This window comes from Notolepis coatsorum (genome assembly GCF_963971535.1).
Source record: "Notolepis coatsorum genome assembly, chromosome: 5".
NCBI lineage: Eukaryota > Metazoa > Chordata > Actinopteri > Aulopiformes > Paralepididae > Notolepis > Notolepis coatsorum.
Window position 1 is genome coordinate 43,289,896 of NC_140169.1, and position 26,310 is coordinate 43,316,205.

Consider the following 26,310-nt stretch of genomic DNA (forward strand, 5'->3'; position numbering starts at 1 on the left):
CTTTTAAAGATGTTTTTTTTTTTTTACAAACCGCTTGAATCATAGCCACGTTAATAATGCTTGTAATAAACCAAACCGTCAATATTTCAGCGAGTTATGAGTATTTTTGTCTGTGCAGCTCACTCACTCTCACTCAAGGCTAACTGGAGCAAGATGGCGGCGGTTCAGTGACGTCGCTCTCCATTGGCCGGCAGCGCGGGCAAGCTATCTAGTGTTCTATATATATCTATGGGTGGCACTGGCAGCAATTGTCTGCCGGAAATCCGTCACTAGAAGAAGACGACTACGGTGCAAGGAATTCTGGGTAAATTAAGACTTTTTCAAAGTAAAAAAGGGTAGAAAAACAATGGCCGACCGACAATGGCTAACCGCACAACCGCTCCGTTCCGCTCCTTTCACCGCGAAGGAGAACTGTTGTCTTCTGGAAGAATTCAACAGCTACAAGGACGTTTTACTGGGAAAAGTCAACGAGGAGCGTAACAACAAGACGAAAAACGTGATATGGAAAGAAATCACCGCGACGGTGAACCGTGTCAACCCGTCCGTGGAGCGCAGCATGAAAGACGTCCACAAGAGATACAAGAACATGGTGCAGGACGCGAAGAGGGAGATGTTCAAGAGGAGAGAGGCTCGGGCGGCAGGAGGGGACGGGGAGAAGCTCAAAGACACCACGGAGATGGTGCTGAAGATATACGGCGGGCAGTCGCCCCGGTTGTGGGGCATAAAGCAGGAGGGCGCAGGAGTGTGTTCGGTGAGCAGGGGCGGAGCAGCGGCGGCCTCGGCCCCCCCGCCGCCCCTGTGCTGGCGCTGGCAGCGGCACCACAAGTTAAACACCGAGTCCCGAGAGACGCCGCGGCCCACAGACAGCAGCCAGAAGGAGAATACGGGTAACAGGAGGCCGATAATGCATCTAGTGGTTGTTGTTTTTTGATGACTGTCGGTGATGGAAGCTAGCCATATGAAACCGCCTACATTAGGGGAACCTGGTGTAAACAAGACGGACGTCTTTCTCTGGTCTGCATCCCCTTAACACATTGTGTGCATTGAGCTGTACTGTATTGTACCCATTCTGCAATCTGTTCAAAAGTTTTCATTCATTCATCCTATATCAAAGGAAAGTATAAAATAAGGACGGGTCAATACATTTACATTTAGTCATTTAGCTGACTCTTTTATCCAAAGCGACTTACAAGTTCTGTACGACAAGTCATCAGGAAGGTCATCAGGAAGGGCACAACTCTAATCAGCTGAGTAACAATGTTCATCAACGTGATTGATTGATTGAAAATTGTATTCGATTGCAGAATGGGTACAGTACAGCTCAATACACAATTGTTAAGGGGATGCAGAGTAGACCAGAGAGACTTTCGTCTTGTTTACATCAGGGTCCCCCATTTTCAATTCATCATAACATATACATGTCATACAGCTAGACAGTACTGTTGCATCTAGACATTTATGACATACCATATCTACAAATATACAGTACTGTTTGAGTACAAAAATGGTCTAAAAAGAGAGTATATACATTTGAGGGGGAAGAAACTGTACATTACAGTAGGCCGATAATGTATCTAGTGGTTGTTTTGGTGACTGTCAGTCAAAAGAAAAATATGTGACTGAAGCTAGCCATATGAAACAGCCTATATCCAAGGAACGTATAAAATAAGGAAGGGTCAACACATCACTGTGTAGCGCGTGAACGCACATTGGTGCCAAGCAGGGGAGGAAATTAGGCCATTTGACTCGCCAAATGCGAGTATTCTTTATGTTTGGCGAGTGATTCATGAAGAGCACTCGCCACACTGGCGAGTAGTAAACAAAAATCATTCTGCAATCTGCTGATTCGCTCACTGGCACAAGCCGAACTCTGACTCCCCCCTTATGATTCCTCCCATTTGCGCCTCATAATAATCCATAACCAATGAACATCATCGTTGCGCTCTAAGTTCCTCCAATGAACACTCGTTTTCTAGAAGATGCCGCCCATCTAGGGGAAGTGGACGGACCACTGCGTGCGGCCCTACAGACTCCTGTCACCGGCTTGACAACGTAGACAAACTTAGACAAAACACATCAGTGGATGAAAATAATTGCATGTAGAGTCTTTGCTTTCGGATATAAGTGCGGTCTGTCTGACATGGGGGCGAACAACGGCACGCGACGTCGCTGACGCGTCTCCTTCGAGTCGGATGAGAATGACAAGTGGGCGTGAGGCTAGGGCTGGGCGATATGACCAAAAACGTTATCGCGATAAAATTATAAAATTATTTTCATATAACTCGATATCGATAATTATCGTCGATATAATGTCTGTCAAGTTTAATTAACTTTTTATGCCCGGCGCCGATGGACGGGCTATTAATAGACTTATTTTTCTGCTGTGAATGTCTCGAGTTGATGTCGTCATCAGTCCGCGCACGTTAGCCAGAGCGAGCAGTACTGTGTATCCCATGACAATGTACTAGTAAATATCCCTAAAATACTCTGTTCCGCCACAATACATTGCAACGACGTCCACCGTATATCACACACTACTCTAACCGTGGCATCAGAATTCTCGCCACACACATACTCGGCACGTAAATATATAAAAAGAGCGCCGTGCAAGCTAGTTAACCTAGCCAGCTTCGTTTACAAGCGATGTATTCCATGACAATGTACTAGTAAATATCCCTAAAATACTCTGTTCCGCCACAATACATTGCAACGACGTCCACCGTATATCACACACTACTCTAACCGTGGCATCAGAATTCTCGCCACACACATACTCGGCACGTAAATATATAAAAAGAGCGCTGTGCAAGCTAGTTAACCTAGCCAGCTTCGTTTACAAGTGATGTATTCCATGACAATGTACTAGTAAATATCCCTAAAATACTCTGTTCCGCCACAATACATTGCAACGACGTCCACCGTATATCACACACTACTCTAACCGTGGCATCAGAATTCTCGCCACACACATACTCGGCACGTAAATATATTAAATAGCACCGTGCAAGCTAAGTATCCTAGCAGCCTTGAGTCCTGAGCTGTGGTGCGTAAGGACGTCATCACGTAACGTTGGTTGTTAGTGAGTGAGCTGAGCCGAGGCTGAACGGAGCCAAACTTGGAAAATCGATATATCGAAACTTTGCGACCACGTTTCATGTTTATTTCGAGGAAATAATTTATCGCGATATTTATCGTTATCGTTTTATCGCCCAGCCCTACGTGAGGCTAACGATTCCACTCACTCAAGTCAACCAGCATTAGCCAGCTAGCTACCTAGCATGTAACAAGCTACCATAACTAGAGTTGTTCCGATACCAGTATCGGAAATGCAGCCGATACTGCCTAAAATGCTGGTATCGGTATCGGCGAGTACCCTCTAATTCTGCGCTCCGATACCATATGACGTAATTTATCAACAACACTGTGGTCTGCTGAGCAGCGTTTCCGTTAGCCGGTAATTACCGGTATTTGACCGGCAAAATCTGTTGAAGTCCGACATATTTAATCTCTCCGGTCTTAATGTCCGGTGAAAATAATTCCCTGAGTCTTAAGCACAATTTGATTATTTGAATTGTATTAAAATAGGCTAAAATTAAATAGCCTATGCGATGAACGAAACAATCATTACATTTGTTTCATCGTTGCTTCCAATAATGACAACGACGTTGTCAGCGAGAGCTTAGTACTGGGTGTGCGAACTTTTGTGACGCTGCAGAGCCGGAGCAGCAGCAGCACAATGCAGTACTCCAGCAGTACTCCAATTCAGCCATTTCAATTCAATGTTGGGTGGGGGGCGCTGCTGTGCGGTCCCCAGAAAAGAGCCAATAACAGCTGAATCTGCTGCTCTGCATCGACATACTCTCGCAAATAAGTCATTGGGAGGTGGAGAGAGTCGTCACGCAAACCCACGATAATGTTGCCGTCTCTCTCTGTCAAATTTCTCAGTTCTTCGCTTGATATAATTAATACAAATGTCCAATATAACGGAATTCGTTAGCTCATAAAAATGTGATTATAACAGACTGCTGTTTATTAATGTCGGCCGACTGCCCACAGACACCTATTTGATTTAAAGTCGGCAGCAGCACGAGTCTCGGGACTTATTTTATTTGGAATATAATGACTTTATACGCAAAAGTAGCCTAGTTTTAAGTAAAAATATTATAAATCTACATGCCTTGATGATGTCATTCTTTTGTTTTGTTGTCATTCTTTTGCCTATCAATTGTTTTTAAGCTCAATAAACTGACCGGAATTTCTCTCCGGCAACAATTTTTTCTAGGGGTGCACCGATATATCGGTCGGGTATCGGTATCGGCCGATAAGTGCCTTGTTGACTGCTATCGGCCTATCGGCCGATAAGCTCAAATGTGCCGATAGCAGTCGCCGATAAATACCCATCAATTTGTGTAGCGTCAAAAGGCAACAAAAAAAAAAGTTCACTCGCGCGATCTACCTGCACAACGCCCGCCGTCCCCCCCACACACACACAATCTACTGCATCAAAGTAACTATTTATGATTAACAAGGCATTCGTTTTGTGGCATTAGCGTTATATAGTTAGTGTTACACGGACAATAACATCAGCATATTATTATTACCCATAGCAGCAAGGCATTACTCCGAGTCCGTTCATTAGCTCGGTTCCATTCCGTTGCTCATTCCGTACCCAACTACACATTCTGCAATCTGTTAATAAAGTTTTCAACCAGACAAATGTATAGAAAGGCTTTGTTTTATTATAACATTTGTTGCAGTAAAATCATTATGTCTCATTTGGTCATGCGTGGAGCGCCGGTCGGCGGGCCGGGCAGCTAACGTAGCTACGTTATTAGCTATTAGATGCAAGACTAACGTTACTGGTGAAAATGTGATTTGCGTTGGAATACTCCTTTGTCAACTTGCTGTACTTTGCTTGCAGGTCTGCAGTCATTATTGCTGCATTATGAATAGCCGCAACTTTAGCCAAGGTAACGTTATGGCTAAACCTTTAACAATAGTTAACGCTAGCTTTCGGTTAGCTGTTCAATGCTATTAATAACACAACTCCCCGTCAACACCCTCTCTCGGGAAGATGGCATTTAAGAAAGTATCTGCTGTTAAAATGAAGTGTTACACGTTCAATAACAAGCATATTATTTACCCGAAGATAGCAGTAAACAAGGCATTACTCCGTTAGTACGTTCATAGCTCGGTTCCATTCCGTTGCTCATTCCGTACCCAACTACACATTCTGCAATCTGTTAATAAAGTTTTCAACCAGACAAATGTATAGAAAGGCTTTGTTTTATTATAACATTTGTTGCAGTAAAATCATTATGTCTCATTTGGTCATGCGTGGAGCGCCGGTAGCTACGTTAAGTGTGTTCTGCTCTCGCAAACAGAACATGCCCGGAAGTAGAAAAATTTATAAACGCTTGCCGATTGGTGGTAAGGACAGCAGGAGGTGGGTGCTAGCGGTCACCGGTGTGGCGTAATTGGCCGAATCGACTGTCAATCAAAATGGTTCCATTGCATTGGTTGAAAGCTCTGGTTGAGAGAATAGTATCCTGCTGCAGGCCGCAAGAATGGTTCCATTGCATTGGTTGAAAGCTCTGGTTGAGAAAATAGTATCCCTCTGCAGGCCGCAAGACGATACTGGGAGAGAGATAGTGATACCATAAACATATTTCTTGATGTTTCCTTTTTTTAAGTAAGTAAAGAGGCCTACAAATACAAACATACACATACAAATATACAGTAGTTTCATTAAAAAAAAATAAAAAATTTAAAAAAAATATTTTTTTTTTTTTTTTTTTTACAAATACTTATATACAAATATACAAATATCGGTATCGGTATCGGTATCGGCCGATAGTGTTAGTTGAACAATCGGTATCGGTATCGGCGGCCAATTTTCATATCGGTGCATCCCTAATTTTTTCTAACGGAAACCCTGCTGCTGAGTGAGCATTATAAAACAAACGTGTGTTTAACCGGCCGTGAATTAAAGTGTCAATGCTGTTTGTCATTTTAACAGCAGATACTTTCTTAAATGACATCCTCCCGACAGCGGTGTTGACGGGGAGCTCTGATGGGTTCGCTTGGTGGTGTTATTAGCATTGAACAGCTAGCGTTAACTAACGTTAACGTTTTAGCTTTAACGTTACCTTGGCTAAAGTTGGGGCTATTCATAATCCAGCAATAATGGCTGCAGACCTGCAAGCAAAGTACAGCAAGTTGGCAAAGGAGTATTCATTTCACATTTTCACCAGTAACGTTAGTCTTTCCATCTACCGGTAGCTCATGCTAGCTAACCTAGCTCACGTTAACGTCGTCATTGATAGACCACCTCGCATACACAATTAATGACATGTTGCGGACAGCCATATCGGTGACAATGTTTAGCTTTTAGTGCCAAATGATAAGAGTCTGAGGCGGAGTCTCAAAAGAGTGTTGAATATTTATTGTGCAAAAATCACAACACAGCCTCTGCTACTTAAACAGAGCCTTGTGGAAGCAAGTGCAGCAACGAATAATGTCCGTGTGAACTAATGTGCCAACAACCTTTCCGTGGGTGAATTCATTGAGATAGTTTTCAATTACTGATACTAATACTAATCTATACAATCACCTGTTGTTGAATAAATACCATTACTTTATAGTTATTACTAAAAAACAGTATATATAAAACAGTAGCTGTATATATATATTACAGGGACCGAAACTAGAGAGCGCCACCCGCCATTTGCGCTCAGTTTTTACATTTGGCGCCTCCCACTGAGACGTCTGAGCGCCGTGTGGCGGGCAATCAAATAGTCATGTGAAAACCGAAAATCATGATCCAATTCTTTAGCGGAGTTCTCACTCGCTGTCTCAGCACAGACATGAAGCGCGCACCGCGCACTGCTGCTGCTGCTGCTGCTACCCCCTCCCCACCTGTTTCTGTATGCCTGCATGTAAATGGAGGCTATTGCCTCCGAGTCACCGTGACGTTAATTAGCACTGCTGCTGCTGCTCCTACCCCTGTATGCCTGCATGTAAACAGAGGCTATTGCCTCCGAGTCACAGGCCTGTACACTGCGATGATATGATCGCAAATTGCCCCCTAATTTGGTCCGTGCGAGTTTAAAATAATATCTGGGGGCAAGCTTGCGAGTGGTGATTTCAACCCTTCATTCGCATTTCACTCCTAAATTAATCCATACAAATTGTAGTAAAACATTAGCCTACAACCAGGGCTGTACAGTGCAATATAATGTTGCGGTTGTAATTTCATTAGACAGACCAGCGCGGACCTTTAATAACATGCAATTTAATTGACACGAGCAATGAGCTAACGGTAGCTTCTAACCAAGGTTACCATTAGGATTATGCTAAGCTAACTAGCGATCTCTGCTAACCCTGGAAAACGGTCAAAGCGGACTCCACAATACTAGTTCCATTCGTGAGGAAAGGGGGTGGGTTATATTATATATATATATACAACGCTTGACAACAGAAGTTTAAACATAACTTCATATTTATTGGTTATTCATTTCTGTATATCATTGAATTTCCATCTCCGTGTGTCTCCATCTCTTCCTGTTTACATTCGAGTGTGACGTCATCACCTACGGCAGCTTAGACGATCAAAACGCGAAGGGGGGGGGCTGGCTTTCTTGTTCGTTCTCGCCCCCTCTCTCTCTCTCTCTCTACATTCAATGATTTAAAGTAGCCAAATGTTACACACAGTATAAATACTAACTGGATAGTTGATGATATAAACATTTAATTTCATTATCTGAAATATTCTAAAATCATTAAGTCTGTGTGATTATTATTTTCTCACAGTAGTGTGTGTGTGTGTATATATATGTGTGTGTGTGTGTGTGTTTGGCTAAAGTGGATAGAAAACACAGTACTGTGTAAAAGGCACCCAAGAGTTTTTATATAAATTGTCTTGGATGTAAATAATTTTTTTTATTAGTGTGTCAGTAGACTACTCTTAGTACATTTTCATTAAATTATTTTTTAAAGCATCTTCATGGTTTAATAATGCAAACATATGTTGCAGGGACTTATTATAATCATCATATTGGCGTGACTGTATGCATCAAAGGGTTAAATCAAGCATTTTTAAGTGCTTTAGAGGAAATGTCAAAATATCGCGATATCATTTAGAGGCCATATCGCCCAGCCCTACTATAATGGTAAAATAGTTATTTAAAAATTTGCCCCTAAAAAATATTCTTTGCCCCTAAATTTCTCATTTAGGGGCAAGTGTGCCCCTAGTGAAAAAGCTTAGCGTACAGCCCTGAGTCACCGTGACGTTAGTCTAGTCAGTGGGACCTCCGTTAGCTACCGTTACAAAATGACCCAGTCAACTATTCACTTTAATCAGTTTAATACATGAGGCATTGTGTAACGTTATCCAGCCGGCTAGCTACTGATAGCTCCAGACATCAACAAATCCTCCAGCAATAGTCCAGTGCATAATACCTCCGTTGGCTAGGTAACTAGTCACTACGAAATGTCGCAGTAAACTAAATAGTTCACTGAGGCGTTGTCCCAACGCCATCCAGCAGTAGCTACAGATAGCTCCTGGCATCAATGTCCTAAAACAACAACATGCGTATTCGAGTCCCTGGTTTACATCGCATGAGTGAGGGCTGCTGAATAGGGTCCAGCTGTAGCTCAGGAGAATCCTTTTGCATGCTGAATGTAGCGTTTAGGGTCCAGCTGCACCCCCGGAGAATCCTTGCTAGAGCTGGAGGCCACTCGAGTATACACACAGACAGTGGAGCTGTTTGCAGACAGCGAGGTGGCGATGTCTCGCAGATAACACAATCACAAGTATGATTATATAATATATATATTTTATTAAAAAAAATTTTTTTATATAAAATAATAATAAAAAAAAATGTAATCAAAAAAAAGTTGGCAGGTAAGAAATATGCTTGGCGGGTAGATTCTTCCCATCTACCCGCCACTGGCCGGTGAGTCAAAGTTAATTTCGCTCCCTGTATATATATATATATATATAATTTTTTTTTTTTATAATTTATATATATATTTTTTTAATGTATGCACTGGTATCGGATCAGTATCTATATCGGCCGATACCCAAAGCTTAGGTATCGGAATCGGATCGGGAAGGAAAAAATTGTATCAGAACATCTCTAACCATAACGCGCGTTCAACATGGTGGACGACTATACTGAGCGGCTTTGCTTAAATGCAGCAGAGTGACATTTTATTATTACCGAATTATTACCTGGTTTCCCCCCATATCACCACTCGCCCATATGCCCTTCACAACGGTGATGTTGTCATACTTGTCATTCAGAATACACCTGCTGAACCCCTAGCGTTGACATGAGATTCGATTCCAATGTATTGTCATCTTACAGCACAAGTACAGTACAACCAGAATATGTTTGGCATCCAACCAGAGTGCAAATGTAACAAGTCAAGTTCTGTTTTATTTAGCTATTACATTACAGTGAAATGCTTGGTTCTTTCACTGCCCAGTCCAACCTAGACCAGCCCAACTTTCCCTGCCCAACCCAGTCCAGCCCAGCATCTTTCACTGCCCAGTTCAGCCCAACCCAGTCCAAAATAGTTCCCTCTTTCATGTTAATATGTAGGGCTGACCTTCAAAGCTTTTTTTGGCAATCGAAGCTTCGGGCCGAGCTTCGATTTTAATTCGAAGCTTCGGGGGACTTGTACAGCACTTTGGTAAACTTTGTTGTTTTTAAATGTGCTCTATAAATAAAGTGGATTGGATTAATTAAGTAACCCCAGCCAACAAGCTTTCACTCGGCTGCGCTGCCTGGGTGCAGTGGGGCTGCTCTCACAGCCAACGACATGACATTACATAATTATGTTGCAACCTTCGTCTATCAAGCAAACAATTATATTACATTTAATTTATAATTTATAATTATATCAGACAATGCACCTACAAAAGCAGATGATTACAATTAAATTAGCCAACTTGGTAACACATTAGTCATAGCAGCATAGGCATAGCCTTATTAATGTTTTGTGTGGCGTCGCCGTCGTGTACAACGATACTTACTAGGGATGCACCGATATGAAAATTGGCCACCGATTCCGATTGTTCAACTAACAATCGGCCGATACCGATACTTGTGGCAAAAAATAAGTATTTGTAATTTTTTTTTTATTTAAATTTTTTATTTTTATTTTTTTAATGAAACTACTGTATATTTGTATGTTTGTATTTGTAGGCCTCTTTACTTACTTAAAAAAAAGGAAACATCAAGAAATATCTTTATGGTATTAATTCCACCATGCCATGTATCACTATCCCTCTCCCAGTATCGTCTGGCGGCCTGCAGATGGATACTATTCTCTCAACCAGAGCTTTCAACCAATGCAATAGAACCAATTTGATTGACAGTCGATTCGGCCAATTACGCCACACCGCTAGCACCCACCTCCTGCTGTTCTTACCACCAATCGGCAAGCGTTTATTCATTTTCTACTTCCGGGCATGCCGCCATTGATCTGCTTGCGAGAACCACAACAAGCTAATACGTTAGCTGCCCGCCGACCATCGCTCCACAGGATGACCAAACCAATGATTTTACTGCAACAAATGTTATAATAAAACAAAGCCTTTCTATACATTTGTCTGGTTGAAAACTTTATTAACAGATTGCAGAATGGGTAGTTGGGTACGGAATGAGCAACGGAATGGAACTGAGCTATGAACGGAGTAATGCCTTGCTTGCTATCTTCGGGTAAATAATATGCTGATGTTATTGAACGTGTAACACTAACTATATAACGTTAATGCCACACAACAAATGTTTGTGTCATTTTAACAGCAGATACTTTCTTAAATGCCATCTTCCCGAGAGAGGGGTGTTGACGGGGAGCTGTGATGGGTTCGCTTGGTTGTGTTATTAATAGCATTGAACAGCTAACCGAAAGCTAGCGTTAACTAACGTTAAAGGTTTAGCCATAACGTTACCTTGGCTAAAGTTGGGGCTATTCATAAGGTGGTCGTATTTTTGTCCGAAACCCTCGTGCAACTGAGTACCTTTGACATTTCTCTGTGATACTTGTATAACGAACGGTTCGGCCAGAACCAGTCCTTCATGGTCAACACGTACGTTGGTTTCCTATTGAGGAGAAAGTGACTGTGGATTCACTCGGTGCATCACAGTCACGAAAGGGGCTAAGAACACTGGTATTCTGACGTGGTGACCCTTCCTCCTTTTATCGTTTTCTAATGTCAACAAATGCTACGACGTGGGCTTCAGAATAAAGTACTGCTTTCTCTTTATTTTTCTTAGCGACCTCGTCTGTGAACGGTTTGAATGAGACTGCAGAGGAGGAGGAGCAGGAGAGGCAGGGAGCAGGAGCAAGGGAGCCAGGTGATCAGAGAGGGGAGGACGGGAGATGGGGAGACAGGCAGCTGCAGCTGGTCCGAGTGGAGAGGTCTGCCCTTCAGTGTGTTGGAGGGGAAACTACTGCAACTCTTGTCCGTGGTGCTAAACAAACAATACCAAAAATCTCCCAACTTGAAGAAAGAAAATCGCTGCTTGAAATCGAAGTCTTTAAAGCTTGCGAGATAAATTGAAGTTGGAAATGCAGTTAATGGAACAGTAAATATGTTGCGTTTCTGTAATTGAGGCAAGTTTTTTTTTTAACATGAATTCACTGAGATTGCAGCGCTACATTTCTCTGTCACGTTATTTAATGGGTTTCATTTTGTGGTGTTTAACTGCTCGTTATTATTGGGATTTTAATTAGGGGAATCTTTAGTTTTGTGAAACGGTCCAACTTGCATTACACTAAACTATGAGCAAACTTAAGACTGCCTTAACACTACACAGACCGGTCTAAAATATATTTGAAAGCATGTGTGTGTGTGTGTGTGTGAGTGTGTGAGAGAGAGGTGGAGTGTGTGTGAGGTGGGGACTGGAGCACTCGGAAGTCTCTAAAGTGTTTTTTTTGTGTGTGTTGGGTGGGGGTCCTTTCAGATGTAACCATGGTAATAGTGATTATGGTTTTATGTTACTACTTCCTGTTCTATTAATGCCACCACCTCTCTCTTTCCATCCCTCTCTGCCTATCTCTCTCTCCCTCTCCGTCTACCTCTTTCTCTCTTCTCTCTCCCACTCTGACTGTCTTTGCCCATCTCTCTCTCTCAGCTCTCATGAGCATACCGTCTGGTGGTCCAGGCATGCAGACCCCGGTGTCTCTCTGCCCCCAGGGTAAGGTACCAGGCAGGAAGAGAGGTCGGCCTCCCATCATTCGCAAGCTAGAGTTACAGAGCCACTACCCTGAACCCTTCTCTCCCCTCAAGGTTCCCAAGAAGAGGGGCAGGAAGCCTGGCTTTAAGGTGTGTGCGTGTGTGGACCAGGTTTTGGTATCAATGTTGACTGTAACTCCCTTTCACTACCACACTACAGTAGGTTAACCTTTCACTACCACTAACTCTCTGTAGTGTGGTAGTGAAAGGGTTCACCCTTTGTTGTGTGGCAGTGACGGGGTTAACCGTTTGGTAGTGAAAGGGTTAAAGATGCCGTAACACAGATGTTTTGTAATTTGACATGAGACCTGTATAGACTCGACCACATATAATTATGTGGCATAAGCACAGTCTATGTGAAGAAGAAAAATAAACAAAAAAACATACACGTTTCTCATTGACCATTATTCACACGGTGGCCATATTGCATTTTGCTTATGTTATGCTCAGGTTGGGAACAGGGTGGAAAGGAATCCCAACCGGAGTATGACATAAGAGCAAAATTGCCGCCGTGTGAATAATGTAAATTGCTGGCCCGATGGAATGAGGATTGTGTCGACTCGAGCAATAAAGGATAATGTGCTTATTCCATGCTCCGGTTGAGTTATGACATGGTTGAGTCTACGTGGTCCTCGTTTCAAATGACAGAAAAATCATCTTCTTTAAGGCATCAAATTGTATCAAAAGCCTTGAATGATTGATTCTAAATCTCTTTTTATTAATTTTTACCAGTTTATTAGGAAAAGCAATAAGGAATATGCACATTTTAACAGGAAACTATTTACTGCATCACCAATATGAAATGTGCATCTATTTAGCATGGAAATGTATTAAACATTTATTATCACCGTTTGTGAATTTGAAGTAGATACATTGAATGAATGACCTTTATTTATATAGCACCCTTCACAGCACGAATGCACAGGGTGCTTTACACTACAGCTTAATATAAAAACACAATAAAACAAAATCAGAAATAAATGACGACAACAACAAACGGCAGTTAAAAACAGTGAAACGAGATAGAAAAAGTAGAATAAAAGAATTTGGATAAAATCATGAGTCACTAATTAAAGATACAAGATACTTTAATGCCACACAACAATGGTTGGTGGTAATTGTTTTTGGTACAGATTGTTAAGCACTGGTTACATCAAACATGAAACAGACATCAAAAACGCACCCCTCCTACCTCCCAATCCCACAATAAATACATATATACATAAATACATATAGGACAGTCACAGTAACGGTGTCAGTCAGTGACCGATGCTTGCCCGTCTGTGCAAAGGGGGGCGGGCCAGGGTGTTCAGTGTTCGGACTGCTGTGGGGAAAAAGCTGTTTGTGAAGCGTGTGTGTCTGGTTAGAATGGACCTGTAGCGACCTGAGGGCATGTGCTGGAATAAGTGGTGTGCTGGGTGAGAGGGGTCGTTGACTATTTTACCAGAGCGGGTGACTGTGCGTGAGGTGTAGATGGAGTCCAGAGAGGGGAGGGGGCAGCCAATTATTTTGGAGGCTGTCTTGGTGATGCGTTGGAGTTTGTGTTTGGTGTGTTTGTCAGTGGAACCGTACCAGACTGATGGATGAGGTGAGGATACTTTGAATTATGGCAGTGTAAAATTGGACCAGCAGGTGTTGTTGGACTCTGTACTTCCTCAGGCAACTGAGGAAGTACAGGCGCTGCTGGGCCTTTTTGATGATGGCAGTGGTGTTAATGTCCCATTTGAGTTTATTGCTGATGTGGGTGCCGAGGAACTTGAATGATTCAGTTAGGGTTATGGGTTGGTCTGAGATAGTTATTGGGAGTATGTTTTTTTTTTTTTGAAGTCCTGAAGTCTATGGCAATTTCCATGGTTTTGGAGGTGTTGAGCAGGAGGTTGTTGGATGCGCACCACCTCACTGCTCTGTCCACCTCCTGCCGGTAAATGGACTCGTCATTGTTGGAGATGAGGCCCAGGATGGTGGTGTCATCAGCGTACTTGAAGGCCTTGACTGAGCTGTCCAGGGGGGTGAACTGGTTGGTGTAGAGGGAGAGCCAAGGAGAAAGGATGCAGCCCTGGGGGGCCCCAGTGCTGAGGGTCAGAGGGCGGGATGATTTGTTGTTTACTTTGACTGTTTGGGTTCTATTGGTGAGGAAATTGAGGATCCAGTGGTTGATGGTGGGGTTGATGTCAATGTCCTGTAGCTTATGGAACAGATTATTTGGGGAGATAAACAGAATACGGGTGTAGGTGTTGGGGGTTTCCAGGTGCTGTAGAGTGTGGTGGAGAGCCAGGTTGATGGCATCCTCTACTGACCTGTTGGTCCGGTATGCAAACTGGTGTGGGTCCATGTGGGGTTCTGTGGCAGTTCTGAGGTAGTCCAGGGCCCTATTCCCCGTACCTGGTTCAACTAAGTCGATCAAAAGTCCCATTATCCAGATTAAATTAACCTGATGTTTGAATCCGCGCTTTCCCTGTTCCTCGAAGGTGGATTCAGTCTCGTTAATTCGAACCAGACTTGATGCTCAGGATAAGTGCGCGCGGCCGCCTCAGCTGAAAAGACAGCATGTGTCGATCGCAGAAATCCTGATTTTCTAACGGCATTGATTGATTGATTGATTTAAAACTTTATTAACATATTGCAGAATGGGTACAATACAGTACGGCTCAATAGCCTCGCCGACAAGTTAAATGCATAATCTATAGGCTAATGTTAAGTCCCTCATTACCCCAATCAATCAGACTATATTTCTTTAAATGTGCCTGATGGCAGTAGGCTTAATGGAATGAATAATCGAATGAGATCTATTGCTAGCGAAAATAATTGGTTAAACTCTTTCAGAATAAGTAGATGCAAAGAAGCCCAAAGAGTATCTAATTGATAAGAATTAATAGATGCTTATGAGGATATCTGCACTGTATGCGCTCGGCTTAGGTAACATGTACTTTATATATAAATACAGTTTTCAAGGCGCAACCCCCGAAATAACAGAGGCTTGGAGCCGGCTATACAGTTTCACTATTAATCGGGTTTTAATCTGTTTCGGACATAATCCATATGCATTGAATTGATTAACCTTTGGTTTATACCAGTGACACATGTTCATCATCAGATAACCGTGCTTGAACAGATAAATGCATTTTCTCAAATGCATTAATGTGACGTCAACGGCTCATTCAATTGCTCAAATCCGTCAAACTCATCAGACATTTTAATCCCAGTTACAATATCACAATAACGTGCAAGTGATGATACAATCCTCAGATTCCTCGTAATTCATAATCCACAAAGACCACAATCCACGCATAGACACTTCAATTTTATGCTTGAATGAAACACAATCCGGGCGCTCCGTTAAGCAAATCTACAGCGGAGAATATGAAACTAATCAGAGCCAAACAGGCCGATAGGTTTCATTCATTAAATATATCCCAGCGGGATTCACATTTGCAATGCGCCGTTATTAAAATAACCACATGCAGTGTGTATCGCGACTCCGAGCGCCGTATATATGACGTGCATTATTTTATTTAGGACAAAGTAAATCTATAGGCTGAATATGATTTATTATCAGCATTTAGGTATATTATTTTACATTTCAAAAGCCCCCTCTAGGAAAACGAAGCACAAAAACATAATTCAGAATGGTATAATGCAGATCTACACTGTGGTAATTATTTCAGGAAGCGAGCTGGCATTTCTTTGCGAGGGTGTGGCCATGGTTCATCCAGCTAACTGAACTTAACCCTGCTCCGGACCAGGTTCAAACTTTCTGATCTGTTACCATGGCGATTTAGAAAATCCGACGTCGGGGAACGGAAATGTCTGGCTTAAGTCAAGCTATGCTGAAAATTATCCGGCTAACTCAGTTAGCCAGGTACGGGGAATAGGGCCCAGGACCAGATGTTCAAATGATTTTATTGCTACTGATGATCTTGTGATTGGATCACCCCTCCATAACGTCGAGTAGCTGACTCAGATTGAGAAACGCTTGTATATTCATATTGATACATTGATTGTGTCTGTTTGTGTATACGTTTGTGTGTTTGTGTATACGTGTGTGTGTGTGTGTGTGTCCTCATGCAGCTGAAGCCCCGGATGGTGATGTCCCCGCTGGCTGACTCTCCTCCCGGCAGCAACGTTACTCCTCAACCAGAGCTGAGCTCCATCCCTCAGGATGCTGCTACAGTCCCCCACTCCACCACCCCACAGGCCCCCACAGGTAACACCCACTCCACCACCCCACAGGCCCCCACAGGTAACACCCACTCCACCACCCCACAGGCCCCCACAGGTAACACCCACTCCACCACCCCACAGGCCCCCACAGGTAACCCCCACTCCACCACCCCACAGGCCCCCACAGGTAACACCCACTCCACCACCCCACAGGCCCCCACAGGTAACACCCACTCCACCACCCCACAGGCCCCCACAGGTAACACCCACTCCACCACCCCACAGGCCCCCACAGGTAACACCCACTCCACCACCCCACAGGCCCCCCCCCACAGGTAACACCCACTCCACCACCCCACAGGCCCCCACAGGTAACACCCACCCCACAGGCCCCCACAGGTAACACCCACTCCACCACCCCACAGGCCCCCACAGGTAACACCCACTCCACCACCCCACAGGCCCCCACAGGTAACACCCACCCCCCCCACTCCACCACCCCACAGGCCCCCCCCCACAGGTAACACCCACTCCACCACCCCACAGGCCCCCACAGGTAACACCCACTCCACCACCCCACAGGCCCCCACAGGTAACACCCACTCCACCACCCCACAGGCCCCCCCCACAGGTAACACCCACTCCACCACCCCACAGGCCCCCACAGGTAACACCCACTCCACCACCCCACAGGCCCCCACAGGTAACACCCACTCCACCACCCCACAGGCCCCCACAGGTAACACCCACCCCCCACTCCACCACCCCACAGGCCCCCCCCCACAGGTAACCCCCACTCCACCACCCCACAGGCCCCCACAGGTAACACCCACTCCACCACCCCACAGGCACCACAGGTAACACCCACTCCACCACCCCACAGGCCCCCACAGGTAACACCCACTCCACCACCCCACAGGCCCCCACAGGTAACACCCACTCCACCACCCCACAGGCCCCCACAGGTAACACCCACCCCCCCCACTCCACCACCCACAGGCCCCCCCCCACAGGTAACACCCACTCCACCACCCCACAGGCCCCCACAGGTAACACCCACTCCACCACCCCACAGGCCCCCACAGGTAACACCCACTCCACCACCCCACAGGCCCCCCCCACAGGTAACACCCACTCCACCACCCCACAGGCCCCCCCCACAGGTAACACCCACTCCACCACCCCACAGGCCCCCACAGGTAACACCCACCCCCCACTCCACCAGCCCACAGGCCCCCACAGGTAACACCCATCCCCCCACTCCACCACCCCACAGGCCCCCACAGGTAACACCCATCCCCCCACTCCACCACCCCACAGGCCCCCACAGGTAACACCCATCCCCCCACTCCACCACCCCACAGGCCCCCACAGGTAACACCCATCCCCCCACTCCACCACCCCACAGGCCCCCACAGGTAACACCCATCCCCCCACTCCACCACCCCACAGGCCCCCACAGGTAACACCCATCCCCCCACTCCACCACCCCACAGGCCCCCACAGGTAACACCCATCCCCCCACTCCACCACCCCACAGGTAACACCCATCCCCCCCACTCCACCACCCCACAGGCCCCCACAGGTAACACCCATCCCCCCACTCCACCACCCCACAGGCCCCCACAGTTAACACCCATCCCCCCACTCCACCACCCCACAGGCCCCCACAGGTAACACCCATCCCCCCACTCCACCACCCCACAGGCCCCCACAGGTAACACCCATCCCCCCACTCCACCACCCCACAGGCCCCCCTCACAGGTAACACCCATCCCCCCACTCCACCACCCCACAGGCCCTCACAGGTAACACCCATCCCCCCACTCCACCACCCCACAGGCCCCCCTCACAGGTAACACCCATCCCCCCACTCCACCACCCCACAGGCCCCCCTCACAGGTAACACCCATCCCCCCACTCCACCACCCCACAGGCCCTCACAGGTAACACCCATCCCCCCACTCCACCACCCCACAGGCCCCCCTCACAGGTAACACCCATCCCCCACTCCCCTATCATATGTTATTATGATCATAATGATTTTACAAAGCTGTATTTATCACCTCAATTTGGCGATAAGAGTTTCATATTCTGAATGAGAATATGGAGGAGAATAACGAGTGGAGAGAGAGAGAGAGACGGACAAAGACCAGGCAGTGGCACGGGGACAGAAGGACCCATTCTCTCAAAGCAAAAGGGAAACCGCTAAAACCTTGCCCTGTGCTTTCTCCAGTGTATTCCCATGTCACTTCTGGTGTGTGTTTTCGTGACAAAATATAGTTTTTTTGGAGACCAGACAGACTGGTGAAAGATATATATATTTTTTTATCTAGCTTTTTCTTCTCTTTTCTGTGATTTTTCTCCCCATCCCATTTGACCTCTCGTGCCAATTCTCCCTCCCCTGTCCTGATCGTTGCTCGCATATGCCCCCCACTGGCCGGTTGTAGGGAGGATAGAAGCCTTGCATCACATGTCCCCTCCGATACATGTGGAGGCAGCCTGTCACATCTTTTCTTTTTTTAAAACTTTATTTTTTAGCGTTTATCGCTTTTCTGGTCAAGCATGACCGACAGTTGTAGGGCGAAACGGGAGAGAGAGCAGGGGGAGACATTCGGCAAATGACGGCGAGTCCGGGAATTGAACTCGGAGTCAACCAGATCCGTGACGCAGCACGGAGTCCCGCGACGCAGCGCGGTAACATGGTGTGCTACTGGAGCACCCCTTGTCACATCTTTTCACCTGCCAGCGCAGACTCTCATTTGGCGAGGAGTAACGCGTAGGAGGCTCACACTGCCCCTGCAATTTTCCTGACTTTGCTGTGCAGGCGCCCCAACCGACCTGTAGGAGTCGCTGTTCACAACGACCAGACTACCACCCTTTGACTTCCCACCCGCTAACTCTACCAATTGAGTTAGTATGACGGCCGGCCCAAGCCGGAGGCAACGCCGACAGCCGGATTCGAACCCGGTGTCTCTTGCGTTGGTGACGAGTGCAATGTCCGCTGCGCCACCCAGCCGCCCTGGTGAAAGATCTTGTAGTGACTACCCCCGCTATCGCTCCCTGTCGCCCATCACTCATGTGCTGTGAAACCATGACGCCTTCAACATTCCTGATTACTAGGGTTGGGCACTTTACATTTGAACCGGTACCTGTGAATCGATACCGGTACCCAACGGTACATTTTTTCTGTACTTTAGTCGCTAAAAATTGAATCTACCTACCTACCAGTTGTAAAAAATGTGTCCAAACTTCAAATGATTTATTATTATTTATTTAGAACAATTTGTTAACACTTTGAGTGCCAGCAGGGGGTGCCAGAAATAGCGCTTGAGTGCCAGCGCTGTAGTCAATGGGAGGGCGAGCACATTTGCGAACGCATAAACTATATCTTAAATTATGCCTGTCTAATACGCCCGTCGCTTATCAATGATTTGTTTGCAGTCAACATTGTCGAAACGGATTGTTTTTTAATCGTTACATTTCCGTTTTTATACCATTTTGAAAAACGCTCTTTTTTTAAACTTCCAGAAAAAAATGTAAGATTCTGCAGGAATCACGCTTTACTGGAATACACAAAACACGTTGTAATTTTTCGGCCTATTTATGAATAGTTTTCAAATAAACGCTAGATTATCGATAGTATATGTGTACTTATGCACGCTAGAGAAGCGGGCTGAAAAATCGATTATCTTATTTCCTGATCAGCGAGCACACACTCACAGCCACACACGCATATGGGACACGTTGATATATAGGTGAAAAGAGCTCTGATTATCCCAAGACTGGTAAAATAGATTCCTTACCTCAGATCAGATGTTCTCCAAAAAGATTATTCCAATTCCTGATCGCAATTCCAAATATCGATCGAGTTTATTGATCCAACGCTGGGTACTGGAAACACATAATCCACGCTGTTCTGAGGGTGGGCAATGACTGGGATCGTCTCCGGTTACATGCCTGATAAGTAAAATGTGGATTCCGGACTCTTTTTTTCCCCCCCCCCATCCATTTCATTCAGTCCAATCCAATGGGTGCAATACCTTCCGGAGAGACGATGGGGGGCGGTATTTTCCCTGTTCGAGGGACGCATGGCATGAACTAACGAGATTTCTCGTGGCTGGCACTCAAAGTGTTACTATATATATAATATTGCAGCGAGCGTTGTCTGCATCGGCTTGCCATCGGCCCGACTGCTTTGTTGTTGTTGTTGAATCAGTTCAAATGCTAGGTCAGCGTGTCTTGTGAACGTGAGGCACACTTGTGAATGTGAGGCACACTTCATAGGTTTTGTTTAGCGGTAAACAAAACGTTGACATCATCAGACTTTTTTGCATTGCCGAAATGTGTCACCGGTGGATCTCATGTGAATCGGTCGATACCCTTAAAAGTACCGGATTCGGTCCCCATCCCTACTGATTACAAGACAGAAAGTTGTGTTTTGAGTAGTACAGTACAACGATCATGTAGTGCTTCAAGACGTAGTTGGATGTCAGGGGGCGGGTTCCCTTATTTTTCTTTCTTCCCATCCTTTAATGATAATCTTCTTCACCCCGACCCACTTCCCTGCTGGGCCAATTATTTCCCAAGCAGAAGGATGTCTGAATCCCCCTCGCAAAGATGAGTTTGATTGGTCTTAGGAAGTGTTTTGTCTTGAATGGACTCGATGTGGATTCATTCATTCCTCTTTGTTGTGACTTGTCCCCAATGGAAGATATGATTTTAGATGTAAAACATTAGCTTCTTGTGCCGTGTGTGTATGTCTGCATGTTGCATCAAGAGTAATCAAATATTATGTGTGTAGAGGGGTTGTGAGGACTTATTTGCTGTGTTTAGGCCTGCCACGATAAGCAATAAATCGATTAATTGCCGCGATAATTAAAATTAATGCAATGATTTTGACGGGCGCGATTAATTGCTATTTGCGCGTTTGTTTTAATGAGGCGGAACCAGTGCCCCTTGTCAGTCTCTCTCCGTGTGGGGGGCCGCTGGCGTTACTACAGAGCACAGCACAGGAGCTCCGTGGGGCAGTAGCAACGCCACATAGCTTAACTACATTTCTCAATGGTGTTGCTCCTTTTAACCAAGTAGCGTTATTTGTAGTGTAACGTTAGCTATTTTTAGACCCAAGTAGTTACTCGCTACTGCCCGGAGAAACTGGACTGCTAAATAAAGATTAAAGATCTAGCGTTGATTCTCATTCAATGCTAACAACATTAGCTAAATAGCTAACAAACGAAATACAACGTATAGCATAGCTACAACACAGAATAACGTTAATACAATTACATGCATCATTGTTTACAATGAACGGGTGGGGCTGGTCAAAGGACTGGACACGGGGACAAGTTAAACATGAATTCATTTATTATAACGTAGTAGGTAGTTTCGAGTCGTGCTGCAGTGCCTACGCACCACAGCTATTCTATTATATACGGCTTTGACGCTTCCTCCTCATCGTTGATTGCCTGTAGTAGCTGCATCTAACGTTAGTAGCTAACGTTAAAACTAACCTAAAGTTAGTTGTTCACCAACAATCTCAATATTTGTTTTATCATTAGCTCAAAAACACAGAACCGGACGAGACAAGTTGTCCGCTCAATACGTTCTGCTAGGATAATAACAACAATACTTCCGGTCCGGTCGGTGGGCTTCAAAATAAAAGTCTAAAACACCGGAAAAGACGGAGCGGTGGGCTTCAAGAAATAAATGTCTCAAAAAAAAATTCTCTAACCGGTCGCAATAATATCGCTTATCGCGATATTTTCGGGGGCAATTAATCGCCCAGCAAAATGTGTTATCGTGGCAGGCCTAGCTGTGTTTATTCCCTCTCCGCCTCCTCTGCTTGACTTACTATAACACTGAGGCTCAACACAGAAGTGCAAATATTAGATTCAAATGTATTTTCATTATACAGCACAAGTACAGTACAACCAAATTAAGTCTGGCATCCAACCAGAGTGCAAATGTAACAGTAAAGTGCAATAGTAATATACAATGCACAGGTTATTAAACTGGGCATAAAAGATTAAAAGATATAAGTTAGTACTACTGAGTGTAGTACTAATCAGATGTATGTACAGAGTTATAGTATTCATATGTACAGGTATAAAGCAGAGCATGTGAGCGGAGCGGAGCGCTCGAAAAATCCGCTCTTCGCTCTAGACGTCTGGTTCCGCTCTCATCCGCTCATGTTGGCCCGCCCGCGTCTATACTTTCTACAACGGAGCTCGATTTCCGGGTTCCTCCGATTGGCCACGACGCCCACGTGAACTCCGCTAGCACGCCCCCTTCCTGCCGCGCTCGCCAGCTTCCTCAGCGCCAAGCTCCTGCCGCGCCGAGCTCTGTCATTGAAGTGGGTGGTGGCAGCATAACATCGTTCAGCCTGATGTAATGTGCTGAGCTCTGTCATTGAAGTGGGTGGTGGCAGCATAACAGCGCTCAGCCTGATGTAATGCACCGAGCTCTGTCATTGAACTGGGTGGTGGCAGCATAACAGCGTTCAGCCTGATGTAATGCACCGAGCTCTGTCATTGAAGTGGGAGGTGGCAGCATAACAGCGTTCAGCCTGATGTAATGTACCGAGCTCTGTCATTGAACTGGGTGGTGGCAGCATAACAGCGTTCAGCCTGATGTAATGTACCGAGCTCTGTCATTGAAGTGGGTGGTGGCAGCATAACAGCGTTCAGCCTGATGTAATGAGCCGAGCTCTGTCATTGAAGTGGGTGGTGGCAGCATAACAGCGTTCAGCCTGATGTAAAGTAGCGATTTTATTGGTTTGTCATGACAAACCAATTACATAATCCAACATATGTGTAAAGAAACAACATATTCCAGTTAACGGTATATTTTTTTAATAGTTTATGCATTCGCAAATATGAGAGCCTGTCATTGAAGTGGGTGGTGTTACCAACAGCCAGCGTTCACCCTGATGTAAAGTAGCGATTTCCATTTCATTGAGGAAGCTGGGAGCGCGGCGGTGCGGCAGGAGCTTGGCGAGCGCAGCGCGGCAGGAAGGGGGCGTGCTAGCGGAGGTCACGTGGGCGTCGTGGCCAATCGGAGGATCCCGGAAACCGAGCTCCGTTGTAGAAAGTATAGACGCGGCCCGCCCCCCCAAGTCGCTCACCGCTCCGCTCACTGCTCACGTTCATTTACCAATCAAGCGCTCCCCGCTCCACAGCTCGCTCAGCAGAACTCTTTTTAGAGCATGATGTAAATTAGCTTGATTTGACCAAACTACAACAGTCTACACCCCCTGGGCCCTACAACTGTTTGTATTGAGCCGTATTGTAATTGTACCCATTCTGCAATGTTAAATAACGTTGTTTATCCATTCAACTAGCTCTATTAAGCGATGGTAGCTAGCCTAGCCACAATGCTATGGTCGCTGCCATTCACGTTAGCATGTAAGCTAACATCAACAACAATGGCGGAATATACTTTGGTCTAGCAGGATGTGAGTGACTGTTCACCCTTCTCATTGGTTGAAAATGGCCTTCATGTTTGTACATCGCCACCTGTTGCTTTGGCATTGTACTACATGTATATTACATCAGTGTTAAACCACTGAGCGGCCCGGAGTGGATTGGAGCGGAGGAGAACTCTTGCTCCGGACGTCGCGCCGACCCATTTTAAAACCCACTCCGTCGCTCACGTCAAAACCGCCCGCTCCGCTCCCCGCGCCGCTCACATGCCCTGGTATAAAGACACTATGGTAGTAAGTAGGGGTGGGACGATACATCGATCCAGATCGATACATCGATGTAATTATCAACAATCGAATCGGATCGATGCGATGTAATAAGATCGATTCATATCGATACTTATTTTGAAAATCCTGTGGCGAGTCTCATATCCGCCCAAGAACAACAGCAGTAGCTCCGTGTGTGTAGATGTTACAGCATAGCATTCTCCCTTTCTGTGTGTGTGTGTGTGTGCGCGCGTCTTTGGAAAGACCAGATGAGGTCAGAGGAGTTTGATGTTTAAATGTTATTTAAACATAAACAATATAATACATAATAAATGTAGGCCTATACATGATCATGCAACATCAACAAATTGTTGTAGGAACGGTTTGGGAGAGGGAGGTTGTGAGTTTTGAGTTCCAAAAAATGTAGCTTAAAGTTTAAAGCTCAATATATAAAAACGTGGCACTTTACAGTGAACAGGAGGTCTATTTGTATTAAAAACAATAGATTGATTTTCCTTTAAATGTCTGGAAGAGCTCAAAAATACAAATGTCAAATGATATTTTCATTACCTTTTTTTTGTTGATCTAAATGTTACTGATTGTGTTAAATGGGCATATGATATCATCTCGTATCGATCGCAGGCACCTGAATCTAATCGTATCGTATTGTATCGTGAGAGACTTTGTGATATTGGCAAATATCGTATCGTTGTCCAAAGAATCGATATCGTATCGTATCATGATGAAACTGGTGATTCCCACCCCTAGTAGTAAGTCATACTGGCCATCAGCGTAACTAGTGGATAAGGGATATGTACAGATATAGATATACTAATGGTATCTACAGATATGTGTGAAAGGAGTATATGCAGGTATGTACAGACAGATGTGGAGAGATATACGGTAAAAAAAAAGATACGGTATACAACATTATTGTACATGCTATCATACAGAGTTGATGGATTATATCATGGGGGGGGGGGTGGAGAGAGAGGGAGAGGGTATTGCTCTTTGTGTGTGCATATCATGAGGTGTGTTTGATGTCATGCAGCATGCTGTAGATGTACACGCAGCACGCTCACACAATCTGTGTCTTTGCTGAAATGTAGGATTTTCAAAGATTTATTATGACTGTTATTCTGGCTGTATGTGTGATATCTGTCCTCCACCACCTCTGTATGTGTGATATCTGTCCTCCACCACCTCTGTATGTGTGATATCTGTCCTCCACCACCTCTGTATGTGTGATATCTGTCCTCCACCACCTCTGTATGTGTGATATCTGTCCTCCACCACCTCTGTATGTGTGATATCTGTCCTCCACCACCTCTGTATGTGTGATATCTGTCCTCCACCACCTCTGTATGTGTGATATCTGTCCTCCACCACCTCTGTATGTGTGATATCTGTCCTCCACCACCTCTGTATGTGTGATATCTGTCCTCCACCACCTCTGTATGTGTGATATCTGTCCTCCACCACCTCTGTATGTGTGATATCTGTCCTCCACCACCTCTGTATGTGTGATATCTGTCCTCCACCACCTCTTTATGTGTGATATCTGTCCTCCACCACCTCTGTATGTGTGATATCTGTCCTCCACCACCTCTGTATGTGTGATATCTGTCCTCCACCACCTCTGTATGTGTGATATCTGTCCTCCACCACCTCTGTATGTGTGATATCTGTCCTCCACCACCTCTGTATGTGTGATATCTGTCCTCCACCACCTCTGTATGTGTGATATCTGTCCTCCACCACCTCTGTATGTGTGATATCTGTCCTCCACCACCTCTGTATGTGTGATATCTGTCCTCCACCACCTCTGTATGTGTGATATCTGTCCTCCACCACCTCTGTATGTGTGATATCTGTCCTCCACCACCTCTGTATGTGTGATATCTGTCCTCCACCACCTCTGTATGTGTGATATCTGTCCTCCACCACCTCTGTATGTGTGATATCTGTCCTCCACCACCTCTGTATGTGTGATATCTGTCCTCCACCACCTCTGTATGTGTGATATCTGCCGGATGCCATCAAACCCCGGTTTTTTATCAACGGGTTACTTGTCATATGAATTCTATTGTTTTTATTTGTTGTAAGTATATAGGTTCAAATCATAATTCATTTTGTTGGGAAAAGATTAGTGATGCACCGATGTGAAAATTGTGGCCGATACCGATAACAGATATTAATATTGCTGTTC

General features: G+C 45.2%; 1 protein-coding gene across 1 annotated transcript in view; it reads left to right on the plus strand.

Moving 5' to 3' along the window:
• Positions 1–346: 346 nt before the first annotated feature.
• Positions 347–26,310, plus strand: part of LOC311228841 (sex comb on midleg-like protein 4) — a gene marked incomplete at its 5' end in the record, with an annotated part of 47,652 nt that continues 21,688 nt past the window's right edge. Inside the window, 4 exons of the mRNA XM_084314797.1 lie at positions 347–887; positions 11,289–11,369; positions 12,150–12,340; positions 16,319–16,454. Coding sequence (XP_084170923.1) covers positions 347–887; positions 11,289–11,369; positions 12,150–12,340; positions 16,319–16,454 — 949 coding nt within the window. The remainder of the gene's footprint in view (positions 888–11,288; positions 11,370–12,149; positions 12,341–16,318; positions 16,455–26,310) is intronic.